The 20,351-nt window shown below is 51.8% G+C and overlaps 1 protein-coding gene across 8 annotated transcripts in view; it reads left to right on the top strand.

Annotated features, from left to right (window-relative positions):
• Window positions 1-20,351, top strand: part of CUL9 (cullin 9) — a 40,529-nt gene that overhangs the window by 12,617 nt on the left and 7,561 nt on the right. For 6 of the 8 annotated variants that reach the window (XM_017345139.3, XM_051854720.2, XM_051854723.2 and 3 more), the window contains exons 10-31: window positions 884-1,080; window positions 1,453-1,670; window positions 2,502-2,748; window positions 2,833-2,938; window positions 3,493-3,720; window positions 3,973-4,063; window positions 4,188-4,359; window positions 5,968-6,073; window positions 6,345-6,440; window positions 6,698-6,873; window positions 7,142-7,275; window positions 7,604-7,783; window positions 8,150-8,259; window positions 8,373-8,555; window positions 8,696-8,856; window positions 9,136-9,364; window positions 9,462-9,642; window positions 16,995-17,140; window positions 17,246-17,375; window positions 17,522-17,721; window positions 18,128-18,378; window positions 19,470-19,815. In XM_017345139.3, the coding sequence (XP_017200628.3) occupies window positions 884-1,080; window positions 1,453-1,670; window positions 2,502-2,748; window positions 2,833-2,938; window positions 3,493-3,720; window positions 3,973-4,063; window positions 4,188-4,359; window positions 5,968-6,073; window positions 6,345-6,440; window positions 6,698-6,873; window positions 7,142-7,275; window positions 7,604-7,783; window positions 8,150-8,259; window positions 8,373-8,555; window positions 8,696-8,856; window positions 9,136-9,364; window positions 9,462-9,642; window positions 16,995-17,140; window positions 17,246-17,375; window positions 17,522-17,721; window positions 18,128-18,378; window positions 19,470-19,815 (3,888 nt within the window). The remainder of the gene's footprint in view (window positions 1-883; window positions 1,081-1,452; window positions 1,671-2,501; window positions 2,749-2,832; window positions 2,939-3,492; window positions 3,721-3,972; window positions 4,064-4,187; window positions 4,360-5,967; window positions 6,074-6,344; window positions 6,441-6,697; window positions 6,874-7,141; window positions 7,276-7,603; window positions 7,784-8,149; window positions 8,260-8,372; window positions 8,556-8,695; window positions 8,857-9,135; window positions 9,365-9,461; window positions 9,643-16,994; window positions 17,141-17,245; window positions 17,376-17,521; window positions 17,722-18,127; window positions 18,379-19,469; window positions 19,816-20,351) is intronic. The other 2 variants (XM_051854721.2, XM_070074081.1) reach the window with 2 other exon arrangements.

The following is a 20,351-nucleotide window of genomic DNA, read 5'->3' as shown; positions in this document are numbered from 1 at the left end:
GCTGGGGTAGCTAAGGAAAGAAAGCTTCCTTAGGTAGCAATTGCTTAGAGGGTCCAGTCCTGGCCAGGGTAATTGTCTTGAGACTCATTCCTGGCTCAGCGTATCCCTAACAGTTTCCTCTGGAGTCAGCCCTGTCATCAGGAGAGACATTCTCCACTCTTGTGGTATAGTGTTTATTTTAACTTGGTTTTTCCCGATAGGACCAGCAAGTGAGTTTCCATATTACAAATATATATATTTATAATTCTGACCAGTCTGCCTTGTTGAGAAAGGTTGATGCTAGCTAAGGCCAGGGCACATAGGCTTGGGAGTGTTGGGATCCAGTGGTAACAGAAGCTTGGGATTAGACAAGAGATTGCCTGGGGAGGGAGCACAGAGTGAGAAGAGAAAGGGAACAGGAACTTCAGTGTGCGAGTACCAGGTGGAGGAGGAGAGACGGAGGAGGAGAGCCAGGAGGATAAGAAGTCCTAGAACTCAGGGGAAAGAAGTTTTAGGAAGGAAGGCGGGGTCGAGAGAGATGGGAACTTTAAGGAAAGCCTCAGAAGATACCTAGGTGCCATGAAAGGGCTTCATCCTGGGGGGAAGACACTGGAGGGAGGGGCTTGGTGCTGAGCACATGGGGCGGAGAGAAAGAGCAGGGGGATTTCACTATCCAGCCTTAGATTTTGTTGTTTGCTTTGTTTTCTTCCTCCTATCCATAACCCTCCCCACCTCCCTAGCATTTGCTGTTATCAGTAACTTTTCCATTTCCGTCTCCTGCTCTACCTATGGGCAAACAGTTCAGCAGCCCCAAAATTTGATGTCTAGAATGATGGCCCTGACCCTCTTCTTCTTTGTGAAGGCTCTGCTCACTCCTAACTCTGCTTCCACACCCCCCTCGCAGGCACTGAAGATGCTGGCTATTGCCAGCTCCTCGGAGGGCCCTGCTTTCATGACTGGCCGTGATCCTGTCCAGCCTTTGTTTGATGCCCAGATGACCAGAGAGATCTTCGCCAGCATCGACTCAGCCACACGCCCAGGCTCTGAGAGCCTGCTCCTCACTGTCCCTGCAGCGGTGGTCCTGATGCTGAACACAGAGGGGTCAGGGCACTCCCCTCCAAACTCCACATTCCTGCCGAGTCCCAGACCCCCGCTGCTGCTCTGCGGAGGCTCACGTGCGCCTCAGAAATTCTCGTGTTGTCACCCCTAGATTAAACATTGATGGCCTGCTCTGACTTTCACTGGAAGAGAGGCCAAGTGGTTGGGGGCAGAGAAATCCCACCGAAAGGGAAGAGAGACCCTGACCCTCTTTCATGGGGTTGGAAGGGGGGGCCAGAGGCCAGGGGGGCCAGATGTGCTGGCTCAGAGGGACCACAAGAGCTTCCCCAATTGCAGGACCCCTGCACTGGCTTCCCTGCTTCCAGTGCATTCACTCTCTGTTAATTTCTTCCTGGGTCGCCTCCCTCCTCCCAGGTGCTCCTCTGCAGTGAGAAATGGCCTGCTGCTGCTCAACCTGCTTTTGTGCAACCACCACACTCTGGGACACCAGATTATAACCCAGGAACTGAGAGACACTTTGTTTAGGCTCTCAGGGATAGCACCGGGGACAGAGCCCATGCCTACCACACGCACCATCCTCATGATGCTTCTCAATCGCTACTCAGAGCCGCCGTGCCGTCCTGAGCACACAGGTACCATCGTGCAGTGGGCGGGTCAGCTGGGGAACCCTACAGTGGCAGCCCGGGGCCAGGAAGGATATGGTGTACGGACCAGCCCCTTCCTGGAAAGACAAGAGGCAAATTCAGGACATGGGTCAAGGTTTTGGTGCTTAAATTAGGCTTATGTAGAACTTCCTGACCCAGGGAAGAAGGAGGTTCTGGCATAGGGGCAAGAAAATTGCCTTCTAAATGGCCTTAAGCATAACATTGGCATAGGCTAGGTTTGGAATAGTTTTATTGGACAAAAGAAAGTTGGTTGAAATGACATCCAGGGAGACCCTCTTGAGAGGAATTGCAATTTATGGTACAGAAAGTTTGTGGCTACAAATGTGAAATACTGATATCATGGGGAAGAAGCCCCTTTGGGTTTAAAAAGCAAGTGACAACCCAGAAGTGTGGAGGGACATCACAGTCAACAATGCGTCTTAGTTCCTCTCAGAAGCCATGCTAATATATTGCATATGGATATAATCATAATAGTTAATATTTATTATAATAGCTAATATTTGGTACAGCTAATGTTTGATTTTATGTAATATAAAAGATAATCTACGACTGTATGAGATTTAAAAATATCTTGTGTGTAATTGACAATGTTTGCTACTAGATTTTTTTCTAAGTTGTGGTTAGGTATATATTTGAGGCCCGAAAAAATCCTTTAAAGTGTGGTAAAAACTACAGGCATCCTCAGACTGGGAGGAAAATTCGGGGGTGGTTTTCTAGACCTTCCCATTTTTCAGTTTGAGCAACTTGTAAGTCTCCTCTTCGTACACGTTTTCCCCCTCCGGTGTTTCTGGGCTGCAGCACTGGAGACCCCCAGCACCCAGAGCCAGGAAGGGTCCCCTGAGCTGCGGATTCAATCCCTGGTTGGGGGCCCATCTGCAGAGCTACTCCTGGACTTGGAGCACGTGCTGTGCCATGAGGGCAGCCCAGGGGATGCCGTGAGACCCCTCCTCAGGCGCCTCCAGCGGGAGACCCAGCCCTTCCTCCTGTTGCTGCGGACACTGGATGCCCCTGGGCCCAACAAATCTCTGCTGCTGACTGTGCTGAGGTGCGGGCCAGAAGGCGTCTGTGCGCCGGGGTGGAGGGAAGCTGGCAGGATGCTGAGACTTCACTGGCTCTGTCCCTCCTCCAGGGCCATGGCCCGACTGCTGGATTTCCCCGAGGCAATGCTCCTCCCCTGGCACGAGGTTTTGGAGCCCTGCCTCAACTGCCTGAGTAGCTCCGGCAGTGACTCTGAGGTACCAGAGCCCTGGCAAGGGGTTGGAGGGGGAGACAGCGTCTGGGTCACCAGCTGCCTTGGGAGGCTCTGGGGGGTTGCACCCCAGCCTTTGTGAATGGGTCTGGGGCACTGGCGTGGGGGTTGGAAGAGGAAGGCTAATGTCCTCTAATAGTTTCTGGAACAGGAGTCTTTGTGTTATAAACCTTTTAGCTGCACCTGGATTTTATAATCTGGGTTTGGAAGAAGCCTTCAGTCACCAAACCATTCTTTGCTGTCCACCCTTCAGGGTTAGTGTGTTGTGGAGGGAGGCTCAGGAACCACGGTTGGCTCTTCAGCTATAACTTGGCCCTGGCAGGAAGAAACCTGGGGAGCTGTGCCTGACCTTTGCATCTGCCAACTCACTCTGGGGTCCCAGCACCCCAAAACATCCTGCCTTTGGTACCCTACTTTCCGTGGGCTTTCAAGTTTCCCCCAAATCCTGGCCAGCTCATTTCCCTTACTGAGCCAGCCGTCAGCCCTTCTGTACCCTGCCTTTAGTTTCCCATAAATTAATCTGTGTGGCTCTGGGTTCAGGTTGTTCAGGAGCTGATTTGCTTCCTGCATCACCTGGCCTTGATGCATAAGGACTACGCGGTGGTGCTCTGCTGCCTGGGAGCCAAAGAGGTCCTCTCCAAAGTCCTGGACAAGCACTCGGCTCAGCTGCTGCTGGGCTGTGAGTTGCGGGACCTGGTGGCGGAGTGCGAGAAGCATGCCCAGCTCTATAGCAACCTCACCTCCAGCATCCTGGCTGGCTGCATTCAGGTGAGGGACCAAAGGCACAGAGCGGAGAGGCCGTAAGCCGCAGGGTAGGGGACCAGCACTTGGTTTGTTTCCCTCGTTGGGATCACTGTTTGGTACAGTTGACCGCAACTCTGGGGCACTTGTTCCCTAACCTGTACTCCATAGGGACCTTCTAGAATTTGAGGAGAAGGGAATTAGTGTTCCGTCACACCTTGACTTTTTCTCTATACCTGTTTCTGTATATTTTTTCATGTTCCTCCCTCACTAATGCAGATGGTGCTGGGCCAGATTGAAGACCACAGACGAACCCACCAACCCATCAACATCCCCTTCTTTGACGTGTTCCTCAGGCATCTCTGCCAGGGTTAGTGCCCTCCTGGCTCCCCCTGCACCTGCTCTTCCCTTCCCTTCCGGCTCCCTGGTCCCTTTCCTTTTTTCTCTCTCAACTCACTGGGCTGTGCCCTCCCCTCTTCCCTGCTTGTCCCCAGGCTCCAGTGTGGAAGTAAAAGAGGACAAGTGCTGGGAGAAGATAGAGGTGTCCTCCAACCCGCACCGGGCCAGCAAGCTGACGGACCGCAACCCCAAGACCTATTGGGAGTCCAACGGCAGCACCGGCTCCCACTTCATCACCTTGCACATGCACCGAGGAGTTCTTATCAGGTGTGAACACACCCGTGTGCATGCATATGCACATACACACACACACACACACGAATGTTCAGATAGCTGCGATACGTATCTCCAGAGCACCCACCTGCACAGCCCCACCCATAACCCCCATGCCTGAGGGACACACTCAAACCCATTTTGTGCATGAACACATAGGCACATGGGCACGCTTTGCTGTGTCTTACATAGAATAGATGTCTTTAGTCTCTGGAGCTGGTGACCTGTATCCCAGTAGGTGCAAACCACCCTGTGCTTAAACTGGCATTTGTTTAATGCCAGGCATTTGTACCTGGAGAAACAAGGACAATGAATTACGGAACCTTTGTTTAGGGAGCTTGCAGTGTAGATGGGGAGCCGGGCTAGAAGATCAGAGCACAGAGTAGGAAAGGCATCACGGCTGACCTGTGCCCTGGATCCTGAGGCCAGTGAGGGGTAAGAGAAGGAGGAGTTGACTGAGCAGTGTTCTCTAGATAGAGGCGACAATGAATACTCCAGACAGATGGCATAGGCACAAAATGGAAGAAACAATGCTTACTGGATGGAGGAGGGCTAAATAATTGTGTGTGGCTGGGAGGAAGGGGGTGTGTGTCAGTGTGGCAGGAGGGGAGGCCATAAGAGTAGGCAGAGGCATGTCACAGAGGGTTTTCTTTCTTTTTTTATTTTTTTTAGATGGATATTTATTTGAAAGGCAGAGTGACAGAGAGACAGGCAGAGGGAACTCTTCTATCCACTGGTTCACTCCCCAAATGGCCACAATGGCCGGAGCTGGACCAATCCGAAGCCAGGATCCTGGAGTTTCTTCTGGGTCTTCCACATGGGTGCCAGGGCCCAAATACTTGAGACATCTTAGGATACTCTCCCAGGCCATAGCAGAGAGCTGGATCAGAAGTAGAGAGCCTTGGAATTGGACCGGCACCCATATAGGATGCTGGTACTGCAGGTGGTGGCTTTACCCACTACGCCACAGTGCCAGCCCCTCACAGTTTTATGAGCTAAGTTCGAACTTGATTCCAAGATGGGAAGAGACAGACTGGGTTTTTATTTAGAAAGCTCACTGTGGCAGGAAGGAGAGTTGGGAGGGGTATGCGGTGGTCTGGTTGGGAAATGCTCAGTGTGGTTAGGTAGGCGCAGCAATGGGGATGCAGGCACAGGAAGACACTGGGAGGAGCCTGCCGGACTTGGATAGGTAAGGGCAGCTGTGGGAGGGGCCAGTCCACAGTGACGGCATTCCACACTGAGTACGGGGTAGATGGCTGTCAGTTTTATTGCCTAAGAGAGAGAAATAGCAAAGGGTGCAGGGGGGTTTGTGTAGACAGGTGATCATTCCACTTGGGCCTGTTAACTTTGAGTTGCCTGTGGGACGAACATGATATGAAATATCTGTTTCGTACTTAATATGAGAGTGCAGGAGCCTGGCCTGGGGTAGAACTGTGGACTTGGGGTCACTTGAGTATTAATTTCCGGTTGAAGCTGTTTAGATGAAGTCATATGAGGGGAATCTAAAGGGAACAGCAGAGGGTCTGGGGAAGGCAGATGTGTCTGTAGCCTGTGAATTAGGACCAGGTTCCTGGTATGACTGACTGCCCTCTCCTCTCTCAGGCAGCTGACTCTGCTGGTGGCCAGTGAGGACTCCAGTTACATGCCAGCCCGGGTGGTGGTGTTTGGGGGCGACAGTGCCAGCTGTATCAGCACTGAACTCAACACAGTGAGGACCCATGTGCCCCTCCCCTTCCCCTTCCTTATGTTTGCCCAGGGCCTGTGGGAAGGACCCAGGCCCTGGGGAGTGGTAACCTCCCTTCCTCCTGTGAAGGCACCACCTCACCTGCTAAGTGGCGAGAGTGGAGCCCCTAGCTCCCTGGGCTCGGTGCAGGGAGAGTGAAGGGCACACACCGTCCCCAGGTGACAGCTGTCCGCAGTCCTTCCTGCCTACTCCTGGAGGTGACAGCTCACTCTCCCTCCTCCTCTTGCCCTGCCAGGTGAATGTGATCCCCTCTGCCAGTCGAGTGATCCTCCTGGAAAACTTGACCCGCTTCTGGCCCATCATCCAGATCCGCATCAAGCGCTGCCAACAGGTGTGGCACGGGAAGAGGCTTGGGGCTGTGGATCAGGAAGTGGCTCAGGGTCTCCAGAGTGGCTATGCTCTCTAGTGTTTGGAGGCCAGGGCTTTAGCCACGGTTCCTTCCTAGTCTGCTTGGGAGGTGGCCCAGGAACGAGTTGAGTTACTGAGTTATGGGGATGTCCTGAGCAGTTCTAAGAAACTTGGGACACGAGGCTTGGCTTTTGTGGTGCTTTGTGGCCAAGATGCCAGATAAGTTTGTGCATGTTACAGGGTGGTATCGACACCCGGGTTCGGGGTGTGGAGGTCCTGGGCCCCAAGCCTACGTTTTGGCCCCTGTTCCGGGAGCAGCTGTGTCGCCGTACGTGTCTCTTCTACACAATCCGGGCACAAGCCTGGAGCAGGGACATAGCAGAGGACCGAAAGCGCCTCCTCCAGCTCTGTCCCAGGTGGGTGGGGCCAGAGGAGGAAGATGGTCAGGGGGAACAGAACAGTATAAGACCTGGGTAGAGGCAGGTTGGCCCCTGTAGGAGTGTGAAGGGGAAAGCTCAGCCAGGACACGAGGGGAAAACTGAACACAGGTGGGAAGTGTGTGCTGGGAGGGGTGCGCTGGGGAAAAGGGCTGAGCATGGGAGATTGGGGCTGACTGCTCCTGAGCCGAGGAGGCCTCGGGGAAGTCTGTGCCTTTGATCCTGACCATACACCATTTGTTCTCAGACTGAACAGGGTTTTGCGCCATGAGCAGAATTTTGCTGATCGTTTCCTCCCTGATGATGAGGCTGCCCAAGCACTGGGCAAGACCTGCTGGGAGGCCCTGGTCAGCCCCCTGGTGCAGAACATCACCTCCCCCGGTAACCACCCCCCAGCTGGTCCCACTAACTGGTGCCTTCTAGTTATCCCCAGGGATCACCTGAGTTCATTCTCTTGGTTCCCGTCTTTATCCCTGAAGGCCTGTCACCTCAGTGTTCCTTTGTCTTTTCCACCCCAGGGACTGCTCCCTGAGACTGGTATTTGAGTCTCCCCACCCCCATCACCCTGTTACCATATCCCCAGACTCCAGCTGCAGCAAACCTCGGTGAGGGGCGGGCTAGGGCCTTTCTGTGTGCTCCTTCACCCTCCTCCCTGGGCTGGCTGTTCCTCCTTCCCGTGGAGACCTGTTCCCTACCTGTCTTCTTGCAGATGCAGAAGGTGTCAGCTCCCTGGGGTGGCTGCTGGGTCAGTACTTGGAGCAGAGAGAGCGCTCTCGGATCCCCCTGAGCCCAGCAGCATCCTTTGCTTCTCGAGTTCGGCGCCTTTGCCACTTGCTGGTGCACGTGGAGCCACCTCCTGGGTCTTCCCCTGAGCCATCTGCTCGGCCCTGTAAGTCCCAGCCACAGCCTGTTGAGCTGAGGGCCCAGGGCTGGGGTGGGGAACCTTTTCTCTGCCAAATGCTATTCGGCTATTTATGACATCATTCACGGGCCAAACTGATCAACTTCAAAAATTAGCCTGCTATAGATTTATTGAATTTTGAGTCCCTCCTGCGGTTGCCTTGGCAGGGCCAGACCACATGATTGCACAGGCCGGACACTCCGCACTGGAGGCAGTGGTGGCATCTGGCATCCTTTTCCTGGAGGATGCTCTTACTGCTCTGCTGTGGGCCTTTCCAGGGGCTTAGTACTCACAGCTCCTGGCTGCAGTCAGAGACTGAGATGAAGCCTCTTCCTCTGCCCTGTGTCTCCGCAGTCAGCAAGAGCAGTAAGGGTCGGGCCCGGAGCCCTGCCCCTTCAGCCATCCTCCCAAGCAGCAGCCTGAAGAACATAGCCCAGTGCTGGCTGAGCGTGGTGCAGGAGCAGGTGGGCTTCTGCAAGCTGAAGCAGTGCTGGCAGGGTGGCTGGCGGCGGGGCGTGGGGTTGGGGGGGGTGAGGGTGGCGCTGCTCCTTTTCTATGTCTTGCCCTTTCTCCTCAGGTCAGCAGATTCCTGGCTGCAGCCTGGAGAGCCCCCGACTTCGTGCCTCGTTACTGTAAACTCTATGAGCACTTGCAGAGAGCAGGCTCAGAACTGTTTGGGTCGCGGGCAGCCTTCACGCTGGCTCTGCGCAACGGCTTCTCTGGCGCCCTGCTGCAGCAGTCCTTCCTCACTGCTGCTCACGTGAGTCCCGCCAGCCTCCCAGCGCATGGGGCTGAAAGCTCGTGTTCTGTGCTCATCTCTCTCTGCTCTCCCCTTTCACCCCCTTCCACTCCCCATTCCCTCATTCGTCGTTTGCCCAGAGCCCTTTCCATTGCCCCCAGATGAGTGAGCAGTTTGCCAGGCACATTGACCAGCAGATCCAGGGTGGCCTGCTCGGTGGAGCCCCTGGAGTGGAAAAGCTGGGGCAACTTCAGCGGCACTTGGAACCCATCATGGTCCTTTCTGGGCTGGAGCTGGCCACTACCTTTGAGCACTTCTACCAGTGAGTCCAGCTTGAGAGGGAAGGGGCGGGAGGCCTAGGCTTCAGAGGGAGGCAAGGCTGGAGTTTGAGGAGGGAGATGAGGGAGTAGGCAGTGGGGAGGAGAGGTTAGGATGTGGAGGTGGTCCTGTACTGGTGGGAAGGGAGTGGGAAAGAGAAAGTGAGGTAGGGCATATGACAGGCTAGGCTGCAACAGAGGGACCTGCATTCAGAAGCGGGAGGCTGGGCCTGGGCCACGCTGGCACTCACCCTGAGACTGGGCTCGGGCTGTGTGTGCTGCAGACACTACATGGCAGACCGTCTCCTGAGCTTGGGCTCCAGCTGGCTGGAGGGGGCCGTGCTGGAGCAGATTGGCCTCTGCTTTCCCAACCGCCTCCCCCAGCTAATGTTGCAGAGCCTGACCACCTCTGAGGAGCTGCAGCGCCAGTTCCACCTCTTCCAGCTCCGGCAGCTTGATAAGCTGCTCTTGGAGCAGGAAGGTGAGGAGGAACAGGGCCTGGAAAAAGAGGAGGTAAGAGCAAAGGGAGAGAGTGGGAGAATAGGAGAGCAAGAGAAGACCGGACCCAAGAAGGGAGCCCTTGGCCCTTGAAACCGTTCTTGTTCTTCAGGAGGAAGAGGAGACTGAGAGAGAACTAGTTACTGAAGACCCAAGCCCACCAGCTTCTGTACTGGTGCTGTCACCACGCTGCTGGCCGGTTTCCCCGCTCTGCTATCTGAACCATCCCAGAAAGTGCTTTCCGGCAGAATTCTGTGACGCGCTTGACCGCTTCTCCAGTTTCTACAGCCAGAGTGAGGATCTAGGGAGAGGGAGTCAAAGACTAGGATGAGCTGTGGGGTGGCAGGAGAGGAGATGGAGAGGACCTCTGGGTAGGAGTGTGTGGTCTCTAGGGAAAGCAGTCTCCTGGAGGAGGATGGAAAGTGTGCCCTCACGACTTCCTTCCACTTCTATACATTTGTCTTCTTTTCTTTTTCTGACTTCAAGTTGCATGCTTACTTAATTTTCAGTCTTTTGAGACTTTTTTCCAAATAAAATATTTAAGGCTATTCATTTCCCTGTGAATACTGGTTTAGCTGGAACCTGTGCAGTTTTTAAGATATTTTTTGTCAGAGTGTAACTAGTATTTAGTGAATTGTGCCCATCTTGATTATAAGATGTAATGATTTATTATACTCGTATACACTCACCCATCCACCTCCCAGATCAAGACGCAGCATGTTCTCAGCACCCCCAAGGCCTTATCCCTCCTGGACCTTTCCCAGTCAGTATCTTCTTCCTAGAGTAACCATTGTTCTTCCCTTTATCACCATATTTTTTGTGTGTGTGTATTTGAACATCACATAATTGAATGTACTTTGCTGTGTCTGATTTCTTTCACATGAGTGTCTGTGGGGGTTACCCATGCTGTCAGTTGTATCATTTATTTGTTCTTTTGGGTTACTGAATCACATTCCATGTGTGAATATCCTTTCTGTTGTCTATGGATGTTTGGACTGTTCCATAAGTTTTTATAATGTAATATTTTTACTGCTTAATTGTAAGAATTTTCCAATTTCCATTTTTATTTCTTGTCTGATCTTTTAGTATTCATGAGTATATTTTTTAAATTCTCAAATATTTCTTTGTTTACCTATCTTTTTCTTTAGATTTCTACCTTTATTCCATTGTGGCCAAAGAACATGGTTTCTATGATTTTGAAGCTTTGCAATTTATTGAGAATTCCTTTGTGGCCTAGTAGGTGGTCAAATTTTGTATTCCGCCGGCGCCGCGGCTCAATAGGCTAATCCTCTGCCTTGCGGCGCCAGCACACCGGGTTCTAGTCCCGGTCGGGGCGCCGGATTCTGTCCCGGTTGCCCCTCTTCCAGGCCAGCCCTCTGCTGTGGCCAGGGAGTGCAGTGGAGGATGGCCCAGGTGCTTGGGCCCTGCACCCCATGGGAGACCAGGAAAAGCACCTGGCTCCTGGCTCCTGCCATCGGATCAGCGCGGTGCGCCGGCCGCAGCACGCTGGCCGCGGCGGCCATTGGAGGGTGAACCAACGGCAAAGGAAGACCTTTCTCTCTGTCTCTCTCTCTCACTGTCCACTCTGCCTGTCAAAAAAAAAAAAAAAAAAAATTTTGTATTCCATGTGTGATAAGGAAGAATATGTATTCTTTAGCTGCTGTATGTTCTTGACCTTATTAATTGTACAAGTATTATTCACATCTTTTGTAATCATACTAACTTTAAAAAAGGATTTATTTATTTTGAAAGGCTAGATGACAGCAAGAACATGAAAGAGATCTTCCATCCGCTGGTTCACTCCCCAAATGGCTATAACAGCCATATGTGGACCAGGTTGAAGCCAGGAGCCAAGAACTCCATCTTGGTCTCTAATGTGGGTGGCCTCTTCTGCCTTCCAAGGCACATAATCAGGAATCTGGATCAGAAATGGAAAAGCCAGGACTCATACCATTATTCCTGTATGGGATGCTGGCATCAGAAGCAGTGATTTAACTTGTTGTACCACGACACTGCCCCACTAATTTTTGTAAATGTTAAAAAGAAAGGTCTTTTAAAATTTGTTTCTAAAAACAGTTTATTATTTATTTTAAAGGAAGAGCGAGAAAGGTAGAAAAATATAGAAATATACAGAAAGACATCTCCCATTTGCTGGTTCACTCCCCAATTGCCTGCAACAGCTGGTAATGCATCCAGCCAAAGCCAGGAGCTGAGAACTCAGTATGTGTCTCTCACATGGGTGGCAAGAACCTACCATTTTAACCTCACTACTTCCCAAGATGTACATTAACAGCAAACTAGAATGGAGAGTGGAGTCAGGTCTTGAACCCACCACTGTGATAGGGGATGTGGACATCCCAAATGGCATTTTTTTAAAAAGATTTTATTTATTTATTTGAGAGGTGGAGTTACAGATAGAGGGGAAGACAGAGAGAAAGGTCTTCCATCCACTGGTTCACTCCCTAAATGGCTGCAACGGCCAGAACTGGGCCCATCCGAAGCCAGGAGCCATGAGCTTCTTCCAGGTCTCCCAAGTGGGTGCAGGAGCCCAAGGACTTGGGCCATCTTCTACTGTTTTCCCAAGCCATAGCAGAGAGCTGGATTAGAAAAGGAGCAGCTGGGACACAAACTGGTGCCCATATGGGATACTGGCACCACAGGCGGAGGCTTACCCACTATGCTACAGCGCCACGCCCACCCAATGGCATCCTAACCCCTACACCAAATGCTTGCTCCATAGAGGTCTTAAAAATTTTTTTTCTTAATCATTTATTTGAGATATAGAGAGACACAGAGCTCTCCCATCTGCTGGATTACCCCTAAATGCTTGCGAGGGGGCAGGGCCTGGGCTAAAGCCAGGAGCCAGGTACTCCATCCAGATCTCACGCAGGTGAGCCACCATTGCTGCTTCCCAGGGTCTGCATTGCCAGGAAGCTGGAGTCAGGAGGCAGAGCTGGGAATCAAATCAGCCACTCCAAAGTAGGATAAAAGCTGTTTAACCACCGGACAAAAAGTCTGCCTCAAAATTACTAATTTTTTTGTTTACTTGATCTATTGAGAGAGGTGTGTGAAAATGTATCATTATGATGATTATTTTAAAAAATTTCTAATGTCAGTTTTGCTCTATTTGCATGTGTATATATTCACATATACATACATATGTGTAAAGTTTATTAGATACAGTTTTTAAAAGATTTATTTGAAAGGCAGAATGACAGAGAAAGAGACTAAGAGAGAGCTTCCATCCTCTGATTCACTCCTCAAATGGCTACAATGGCCATATCTGGGCCAGGCCAAAGCCAGGAGCCAGGAACTCCACGGGGTCTCCCATATGGGTGGCAGGGGCCCAATCTTCCACTGCTTTCCCAAGCACATTAACAGAGAGCTGGATCAGAAGCAGATTAGCAAGAACTTGAACCAGTGCTTCTGACTTCAGCTTGGCTCAGCCCTGGTTGTTGCAGCCATTTGGGGAGTGAACCAGCAGATGGACAATCTCTCTCTGTCTCTCCCTCTCCCTCTGTAGCTCTGCCTTTCAAATAAATAAAAAATAAATCCTTTTTAAAAAGTAAATTTAAAATGATTTTTTAAAGTCACATGCGACTAATGGCTGCTATAATGAACTTCACAGGTTTAGTCTTCATAGGAATTTAAAACCTTATTATGAAGTGACTTTCTAATAAGGCCTTTTTTCTTAAAGTCTGTTTTCTCTGATATTAATAGTATACTAGCTTTCTTTGATTAGTATATTTTTAATATTTCTACCCTCTGCCTTTTAAAAAAATATTTGTTTGTTTATTTGAAAGTAAGAGCAACAGAGAAAGTGAGGCACAGAAATAGATCTTCCATCTGCTGCTTCACTCCCCAAATGGGCACACCAGCTGGGTCTGGTTCAGACCAAAGCCAGGAGCCAGGAACTCCATCCAGGTCTCCCATGTGGGTGGCAGGGGCCCAAGCACTTGGGCCATCTGCTGCTTTCCCAGACCATTATCAGGGAGCTGGATCAGAAGTGGAGTGGGGGCCGGCACTGTGGCACAGTGGGTTGAAGCCCTGGCCTGCAGGGCCAGCATCCCATATGGGCACCAGTTTGAGTCTTGACTGCTCCACTTCCGATCCAACTCTCTGCTATGGCCTGGGAAAGCAGTAGAAGATGGCCCAAGTCCTTGGGCCCCTGCACCAGCGTGGGAGACCTGGAAGAAGCTCCTGGCTCCTGGCTTTGGATCAGCTCAGCTCTGGCTGTTGTGGTTATTTAGGGAGTGAACCAGCAAATAGAAGACCTCTCCCCCAACCTCTCTGGCTCTATCTCTCTCTGTAACTGTCTTTCAAATAAAGAAAATAGATCTAAAAAAAAAAAAAAAAAAAAGGTGGAGCAGCTGGGTCTTTAACTGGGACCCATACGGGATGCCGGCATTGCAGGTGGTAGCTTGACCTGTTACACCACAGTGCCAGCCCCTGAATGATTTTTTAAAATTGGCTTTTTTGTCTCTAACAGCTTTAAAAGTTACACGTTCTGTTTCTATGGCCAAATGCCCTTACATATTTAACTTCTGAGCTTGAGGGTTTTTTTTTTTTTTATATTTATTTATTTAGTTATTTGAAAGAGTTACAGAGAGGCAGAGATAGAGATAGATAGAAAGAGAGAGAGAGAGTGTCTTCTATGTTTTCCATCCAATGGTTCACTCCCCAGATGGCCGCAGTGGCTGGAATTGGATGCATCCAAAGCCAGGAGCCAGGAGCCTGGAGCTTCTTCTGGGTCTCCCACACAGGTGCGGGTGCAGGTGCCCAAGTACTTGGACCATCTTCCACTAGTTTCCCAGACCTTAGCAGAGAGCTGAATCAGAAGTGGAGCAGCCGGGACTCAAACTGGTGCCCATATGGGATGCTAGCTCTGCAGGCAGCGGCTTTACCCACTACGCCATAGCACCTGCCCCTGGGCTTGAGTTCTCAATATCACTTCCCTCCTTTCTGAACAATAAAGGGACATTAAAAAACCTCAATTGCAGCTCTAACTGCTATCTGGCTTCCTATTGTTGTTCAGTACTTTAGAAGTTTTTTTAACCTCCAGCTTAGTCATTATTCCTGTTTCCAGTTTATGTTTGCCCTCATACCAGTTGCTTTAGTCACCATTCCTATTGCATCTTGGTCCTTCTGAGTTCAGATTTCTTCTTCTTAAAGTATATCTGTTGGAAGTTTCTTCATTGAAAGCATATTGGTAGAAAACCTTACCAGTGTTTATATACTGGAATGAATTATTTTTAACTTCATGTAAGGGTGCAACAGCTGCCTACGACCCTGACATCCCCTATCAGAGCACCAGTTCGAGTCCAGCATTCCTGCTAATGTGCCTGGGAAGGCAGTGGACAGTGACCCAAGTTCCTGGGTTCCTGCCATCATGTGGGAAAACAGAATGGAATCCTTGGCTTCTGGCTGCTTCCTAGCCCAGACTTCACTGTTGTAGCTGTTTGCGGAATGAACCAGTATATGAAAGATACCTCTCTTTGTCTCTTCCATTCTCTCTGTCACTCTGCCAAATAAATAAATAAATATTATGGTAGATTTCAAATATATATAAGCAAACTCCGTCAACTCCTGACCAATCTTTTTTTTTTTGACAGGCAGAGTGGACAGTGAGAGAGACAGAGAGAAAGGTCTTCCTTTGCCGTTGGTTCACCCTCCAATGGCCACCGTGGCCGGCGCGCTGCGGCCGGTGCACTGCGCTGATCCGATGGCAGGAGCCAGGTGCTTCTCCTGGTCTCCCATGGGGTGCAGGGCCCAAGCACTTGGGCCATCCTCCACTGCACTCCCTGGCCACAGCAGAGAGCTGGCCTGGAAGAGGGGCAACCGGAACGGAATCTGGCGCCCTGACCGGGACTAGAACCCGGTGTGCCGGCACCGCAAGGCGGAGGATTAGCCTAGTGAGCCATGGCGCCGGCTCCTGACCAATCTTATTTCATATATATTCCCACCTGCTTTTCCCCAGGCCTAAATTTAATAGATAAAGATTCTCTTTTACCGTTGGTTCACCCTTCAATGGCCGCCGCGGCCGGCGCACTGCGCTGATCCGATGGCAGGAGCCAGGAGCCAGGTGCTTTTCCTGGTCTCCCATGGGGTGCAGGGCCCAAGCACCTGGGCCATCCTCCACTGCACTCCCTGGCCACAGCAGAGGGCTGGCCTGGAAGAGGGGCAACCGGGACAGAATCCGGCGCCCCGACCGGGACTAGAACCCAGTGTGCCGGCGCTGCAAGGCGGAGGATTAGCCTAGTGAGCCGCGGCGCCGGCAAGATTCTCTTTTAAAAATAAGGACATCATCATTATGAAACCTTTACAAGTTAATTTCTCTCTATCTCTCTCTCTCTCTCTCTTTTTTTTTTTTTTTTTTTTTGTTAAAGATTTATTTATTTGAAAGGCAGAGTTACAGAGAGGCAGAGGCAGAGAGAAAGGTCTTTCATCCACTGGTTCATTCCCTAAATGGCCATAACGGCTGGAGCTGGGCCAATATGAAGCCAGGAGCCAGGAGCTTCCTCCAGGTCTCCCACGTGGGTGCAGCGGCCCAAGCACTTGGGCTATCTTCTGCTGTTTTCCCAGGCCATAGCAGAGAGCTGGATCGGAAGTGGAGTAGCCGGGTCTTGAACCAGATATGTGGTGGCTTTACCTGCTATGCCACTGTGCTGGCCCCAAATTAATAATTTCTTCTATCAACTATGCAGTCAGTGTTCATGTTTACCTGACTCTCTTGAGGGTTTTCTGATTGTTTAATGAGAATCCAGATGAGGCTCACACACCGTATTTGGTTATCTCTTTTGGTCCCTGCCTTCCATTTTTTTCTACTTTGCAATTATTTGTGGAGGAAGCTGGGTTGTCAAGAAGAGTTGTCCACAGGTTGGATTTAGCTGAGTGCATCCATGTGGTGTTCTCTGGCCTGTTCCTCTCTCCCCTTTATTTCCTGAAAACAGATAATTACATGTAGAGGTTGATTCAGCTTTGGGTTTGAGTTCTGTGTGGGATTGTGACTTCCAGGAGGCATGTAATGGCCAGCTGTCTCTCTGTAATTTGGAGTCAGCCAGCTCATGGAAGGTTCTCTCTCTGTCTCTATGTGTGTGTGTGTGTGTCTCACTCTGCCTTTCATATAAATAAATCTTTAAAAAATTTTATGTATTTCCATCATGTATCACTGGTATTGGTTTTGGGATGCTCACATTGTCCTGTCTTTGGCCAGAGAGCGCCCCTCAGATTGGCTTTGAGCATTTTTGGTTCTCCTCCCTTTGATAACTTCCTCGCTTTCTACTCCGTGAGCACATGTCCCATGTTCACCTTGCCTGAGCTGTGACATAGGGAGGAGAAAGAGACCCGGGCTAGTAGGACTTTTAGGAGCATGGACTCCATCAGGGTGAGACATAGGTCTCCTCTCTGTGTTTCTCTGAAGGAGCCTGCTGGGAGCAGGGCTAGGCACAGACTGGGGTTCTAGATATGAAGGGAGGCAGGCACAGACAAGAGTGGGGTCTGGAAGCTGGGCACGGTACCTCTGTCTATAAATGCCAGGCCTTCTTCCCTACAGGGACTAGTACAAGCAAAGCTCAACACCTCAGCCCTGACCCCAGCCTTCCTGGTAGACTCTTTGTCTCCATTCTTCTCCTCAACACTTCCCTAGGTCAGAGCCACCCAGTCTTGGACGTGGGACCACATCGGCGACTGCAGTGGACATGGCTGGGCCGGGCTGAGCTGCAGTTTGGGGACCAGACCCTGCACGTGTCCACTGTGCAGATGTGGCTGCTGCTGAATTTCAATCACGTGGAGGTGCCTCAGCTTCTTAGCCTCCGTCTGCTTCCACCCGCCTGTCATTGCTCTGCTCCGTCCTTTCCTTTCCCTTGACTCCTGACGAGCCCCAGGTCTCCTCACCAGGAGGTGTCAGTAGAGACCTTGCTGAGGAACTCTGACCTCTCCCCGGAGCTGCTGCTCCAGGCGCTTCTGCCCCTCACCTCTGAGGATGGCCCTTTGATCTTGCATGAAGGTCAGGATTTTCCACAGCGAGGTAGGTCAGTGGGGGCTGGGGTGAGCCTCTGCTAGGGTGGAGGGACTTCCTGGGGGTAGTGTCGCAGACAATGGGAATGGGTCCTCTTAGTCCCCATGCATCTGTTCCTCCCCCTCCTCGGGTACCTGACTGGGAGTGGGTTCCAGGTGTACTGCAGCTTCGTGAGCCCAGGTCCCGGTCCAGTGGGGAGGCCCTGTGGCTGATACCTCCTCAGACGTACCTGAATGTAGAGAAGGACGAGGGTCGAACCCTGGAACAGAAGAGGAACCTGTTGAGCTGTCTTCTTGTCCGTATCCTCAAAGCCCATGGGGAAAAAGGACTCCACATTGATCAGCTGGTTTGTCTGGTAGGCGGTCGGGCAGGGAGAGGAGCCATGAAATTGGGGGAAGAACAGAGAGAGCTACGCTTGACATTGGGGGTTGAGGCTGGATATCATCCTCAGTGGGAGACCTCTGTTGGATGACACTGGGATTCTATTCCTCCCAGGGTCGTTAGAGGTTGAGAGGCAAGACATGGGTGTTTGCCATGTGCCAGGCCCTATTCTGGGGGCCCGATTGCCTGATTAAATCATTTAATCCTCACAACAATCCTGAGATAAGTATTATTGTATTTGACTGATGTGGAAAGTGAGGCCTGAGAAAGTAACGTGTCTACCACAGTCACACAGCTATGAAGTGGCAGAGCTGGGTCCTGTACCCAGGCGAGCTGTCCCCCTTGGTAAGGTGGCCTGCTGTTTCTCTCCTCCCGTCCAGGTACTGGAGGCCTGGAAGAAGGGTCCAAATCCCCCTGGAAGCCTGGGCCGGGCTGTTGCTGGGGGTGTGGCCTGTAGCAGTACGGATGTCCTTTCTTGCATCCTGCACCTCCTGGGCCAGGGTTACGTGGAACGACGTGATGACCGTCCTCAGATCCTGATGTATGCGAGCCCAGAGCCCACAGGACCCTGCCGAGGTCAGGCAGACGTCCCCTTCTGTGGCAGCCAGAGCACTGAGACCTCCAAGCCTAGGTAGCCACCCCCACCTGCCACTTGCAGTGGGATTTTTATAGTGCCAAAGCCAGATTTGCCTGTAGAAGAGAACCCACTCTCTTTGTCTAGTCACATCCTCCCTAACCCTGTTGTCTCCCTGACTTTCTCTCCCAGCACTACTACCCCCTTCTTTGCCAATCGGAAGGCTTGGAGCCCTGACCCTCCCAGAGCAAGGGAGTAGATATCCAGCCTGCACGATCACATGGCCTGGTCCTGCCAAGGCTGCCACAGGCAGGACTCGAAATCCAATACATCTGTAGCAGGCTCATTTTTAAGTTGGTTATTTTGTATGGCCCATGAATGATGTAATAAATATCCAAATGACCCTTGGCAGAAAAAGGTTCCACACCCCTATGAGCCCGGTCTTAAGCAAGAGACCCAGATACTTAGACTCCTTTAGAGATGTCTCATTCTCAGCAGCTGCAAAGCACTCTGCAAATACATGCTGAGTGCTGCCTGTGCTCTCTGCTCGGTGACATGCAGACTTCCCCGAAGCTGGCTCCACCAGCACAGGAATTTGCCATAGGCTTTCCCCTGGGCAGCACCCCTAAAGCCTTCACCATGGTCGTGGCCGCTTCACCAGTGCAGCTGGGGCACTGCTTTTCCTGCGTGCTGTTTGCAGTGCGTGTAAACCAAGTTCTCTAGAGCAGCCTTTCTCCAACCTGAACATGCACGCGCATCGGCTGGGGATCGTGGTGGAGTGCAGGTCCTGACTCAGCAGGGCTCGCTGGGAAACCTGTGCCACAGAGCTACAGGCTACACTTGGAGTAGTAAGGCAATTGGTAAATGGTTGTTAGTTCGGTGCTGCTCATGTTTTTGGTGGAACTACAGTGAGATGTCCCTTCCAGGATAGCTCCCCTAGTGTCCTGATCCCTGTCCGCTAGAAGCCCCCAGTTATTGCAACAGCCAGCCTCACCTTCATGTTTACAAATGTTTCTGTGGTGTTTACCCTCAGGCTGGTAAGGCAGCTGTGAGCAACCAGTGAGGGGCAGGGGCGGGGGGCAAGTGGGATTCATTTAGTGGTTTCAGCAGGGCAAGGTGGTAACTGCTGTCTTTTCTCTTCCCCCAAGCCCCGAAGCTGTGGCTGCTCTGGCATCTCTGCAGCTGCCCACAGGCCGTACCATGAGCCCCCAGGAGGTAGAAGGGTTGATGGAGCAGATGGTGCGGCAGGTGCAGGAGACGCTGAACTTAGAGCCAGATGTGGCACAGCACCTGCTGGCTCATTCCCACTGGGGCGCCGAACAGCTGCTGCAGAGCTACAGTGATGACCCTGAGCCGCTGCTGCTGGCGGCGGGGCTCTGTATACCCCAGGCCCAAGCTGCCTCTACGCGTCCTGACCACTGCCCTGTCTGCGTGAGCCCCCTGGAGCCTGAGGACGACTTGCCCTCTCTCTGCTGCATGCATTACTGCTGTAAGGTGAGGCCCCCCCAGCTCCCCTCCTGCTGCAGGCTCTCCACCCTAATGCAGTCCCTTGGGAACTTAGGTTCTCACAGAGCACTGCCACTCCTAGCCTGGGAAATGTCAGACAAGTCACAGTGCCTCTTGAAGTAGTCTTGTCATCTGTTAGTGGTACCACCTGCCTTGGCACTTCGATGGGTGAATGCTAGGGTCCAGTGAAATACATCAGTGGTTGTCAGACTCTGCTGCAGGTTCTTGTCACTGGGAGCTTTCAAACCCTGCTGGGGGCCAGCACTGTGGGGAAGTGGGTTAAGTCGGTCGCCACTTGCAGCACTAGCATCCCATGTCAGAATGCTGGTTGGAGTCCTGGCTGCTCCACTTCCAATCCAACTCCCTGCTGATGTACCTGGCAAGGCAGCAGAGGATGGCCCAAGTGCTTGGGTCTTTGTCCCCATAGGGGAGACCCAGATGGAGTTCTGGGCTCCTGGCTTCAGTGTGGCCCAGTCCCAGCTGTTGTGGTCATTTGGGGAGTGAACTAGTAGATGGAAGATCTC

Source organism: Oryctolagus cuniculus, chromosome 5, assembly GCF_964237555.1.
Source record: "Oryctolagus cuniculus chromosome 5, mOryCun1.1, whole genome shotgun sequence".
In the NCBI taxonomy this organism is placed as follows: domain Eukaryota; kingdom Metazoa; phylum Chordata; class Mammalia; order Lagomorpha; family Leporidae; genus Oryctolagus; species Oryctolagus cuniculus.
This window is presented reverse-complemented; position numbering and strand designations above follow the sequence as displayed.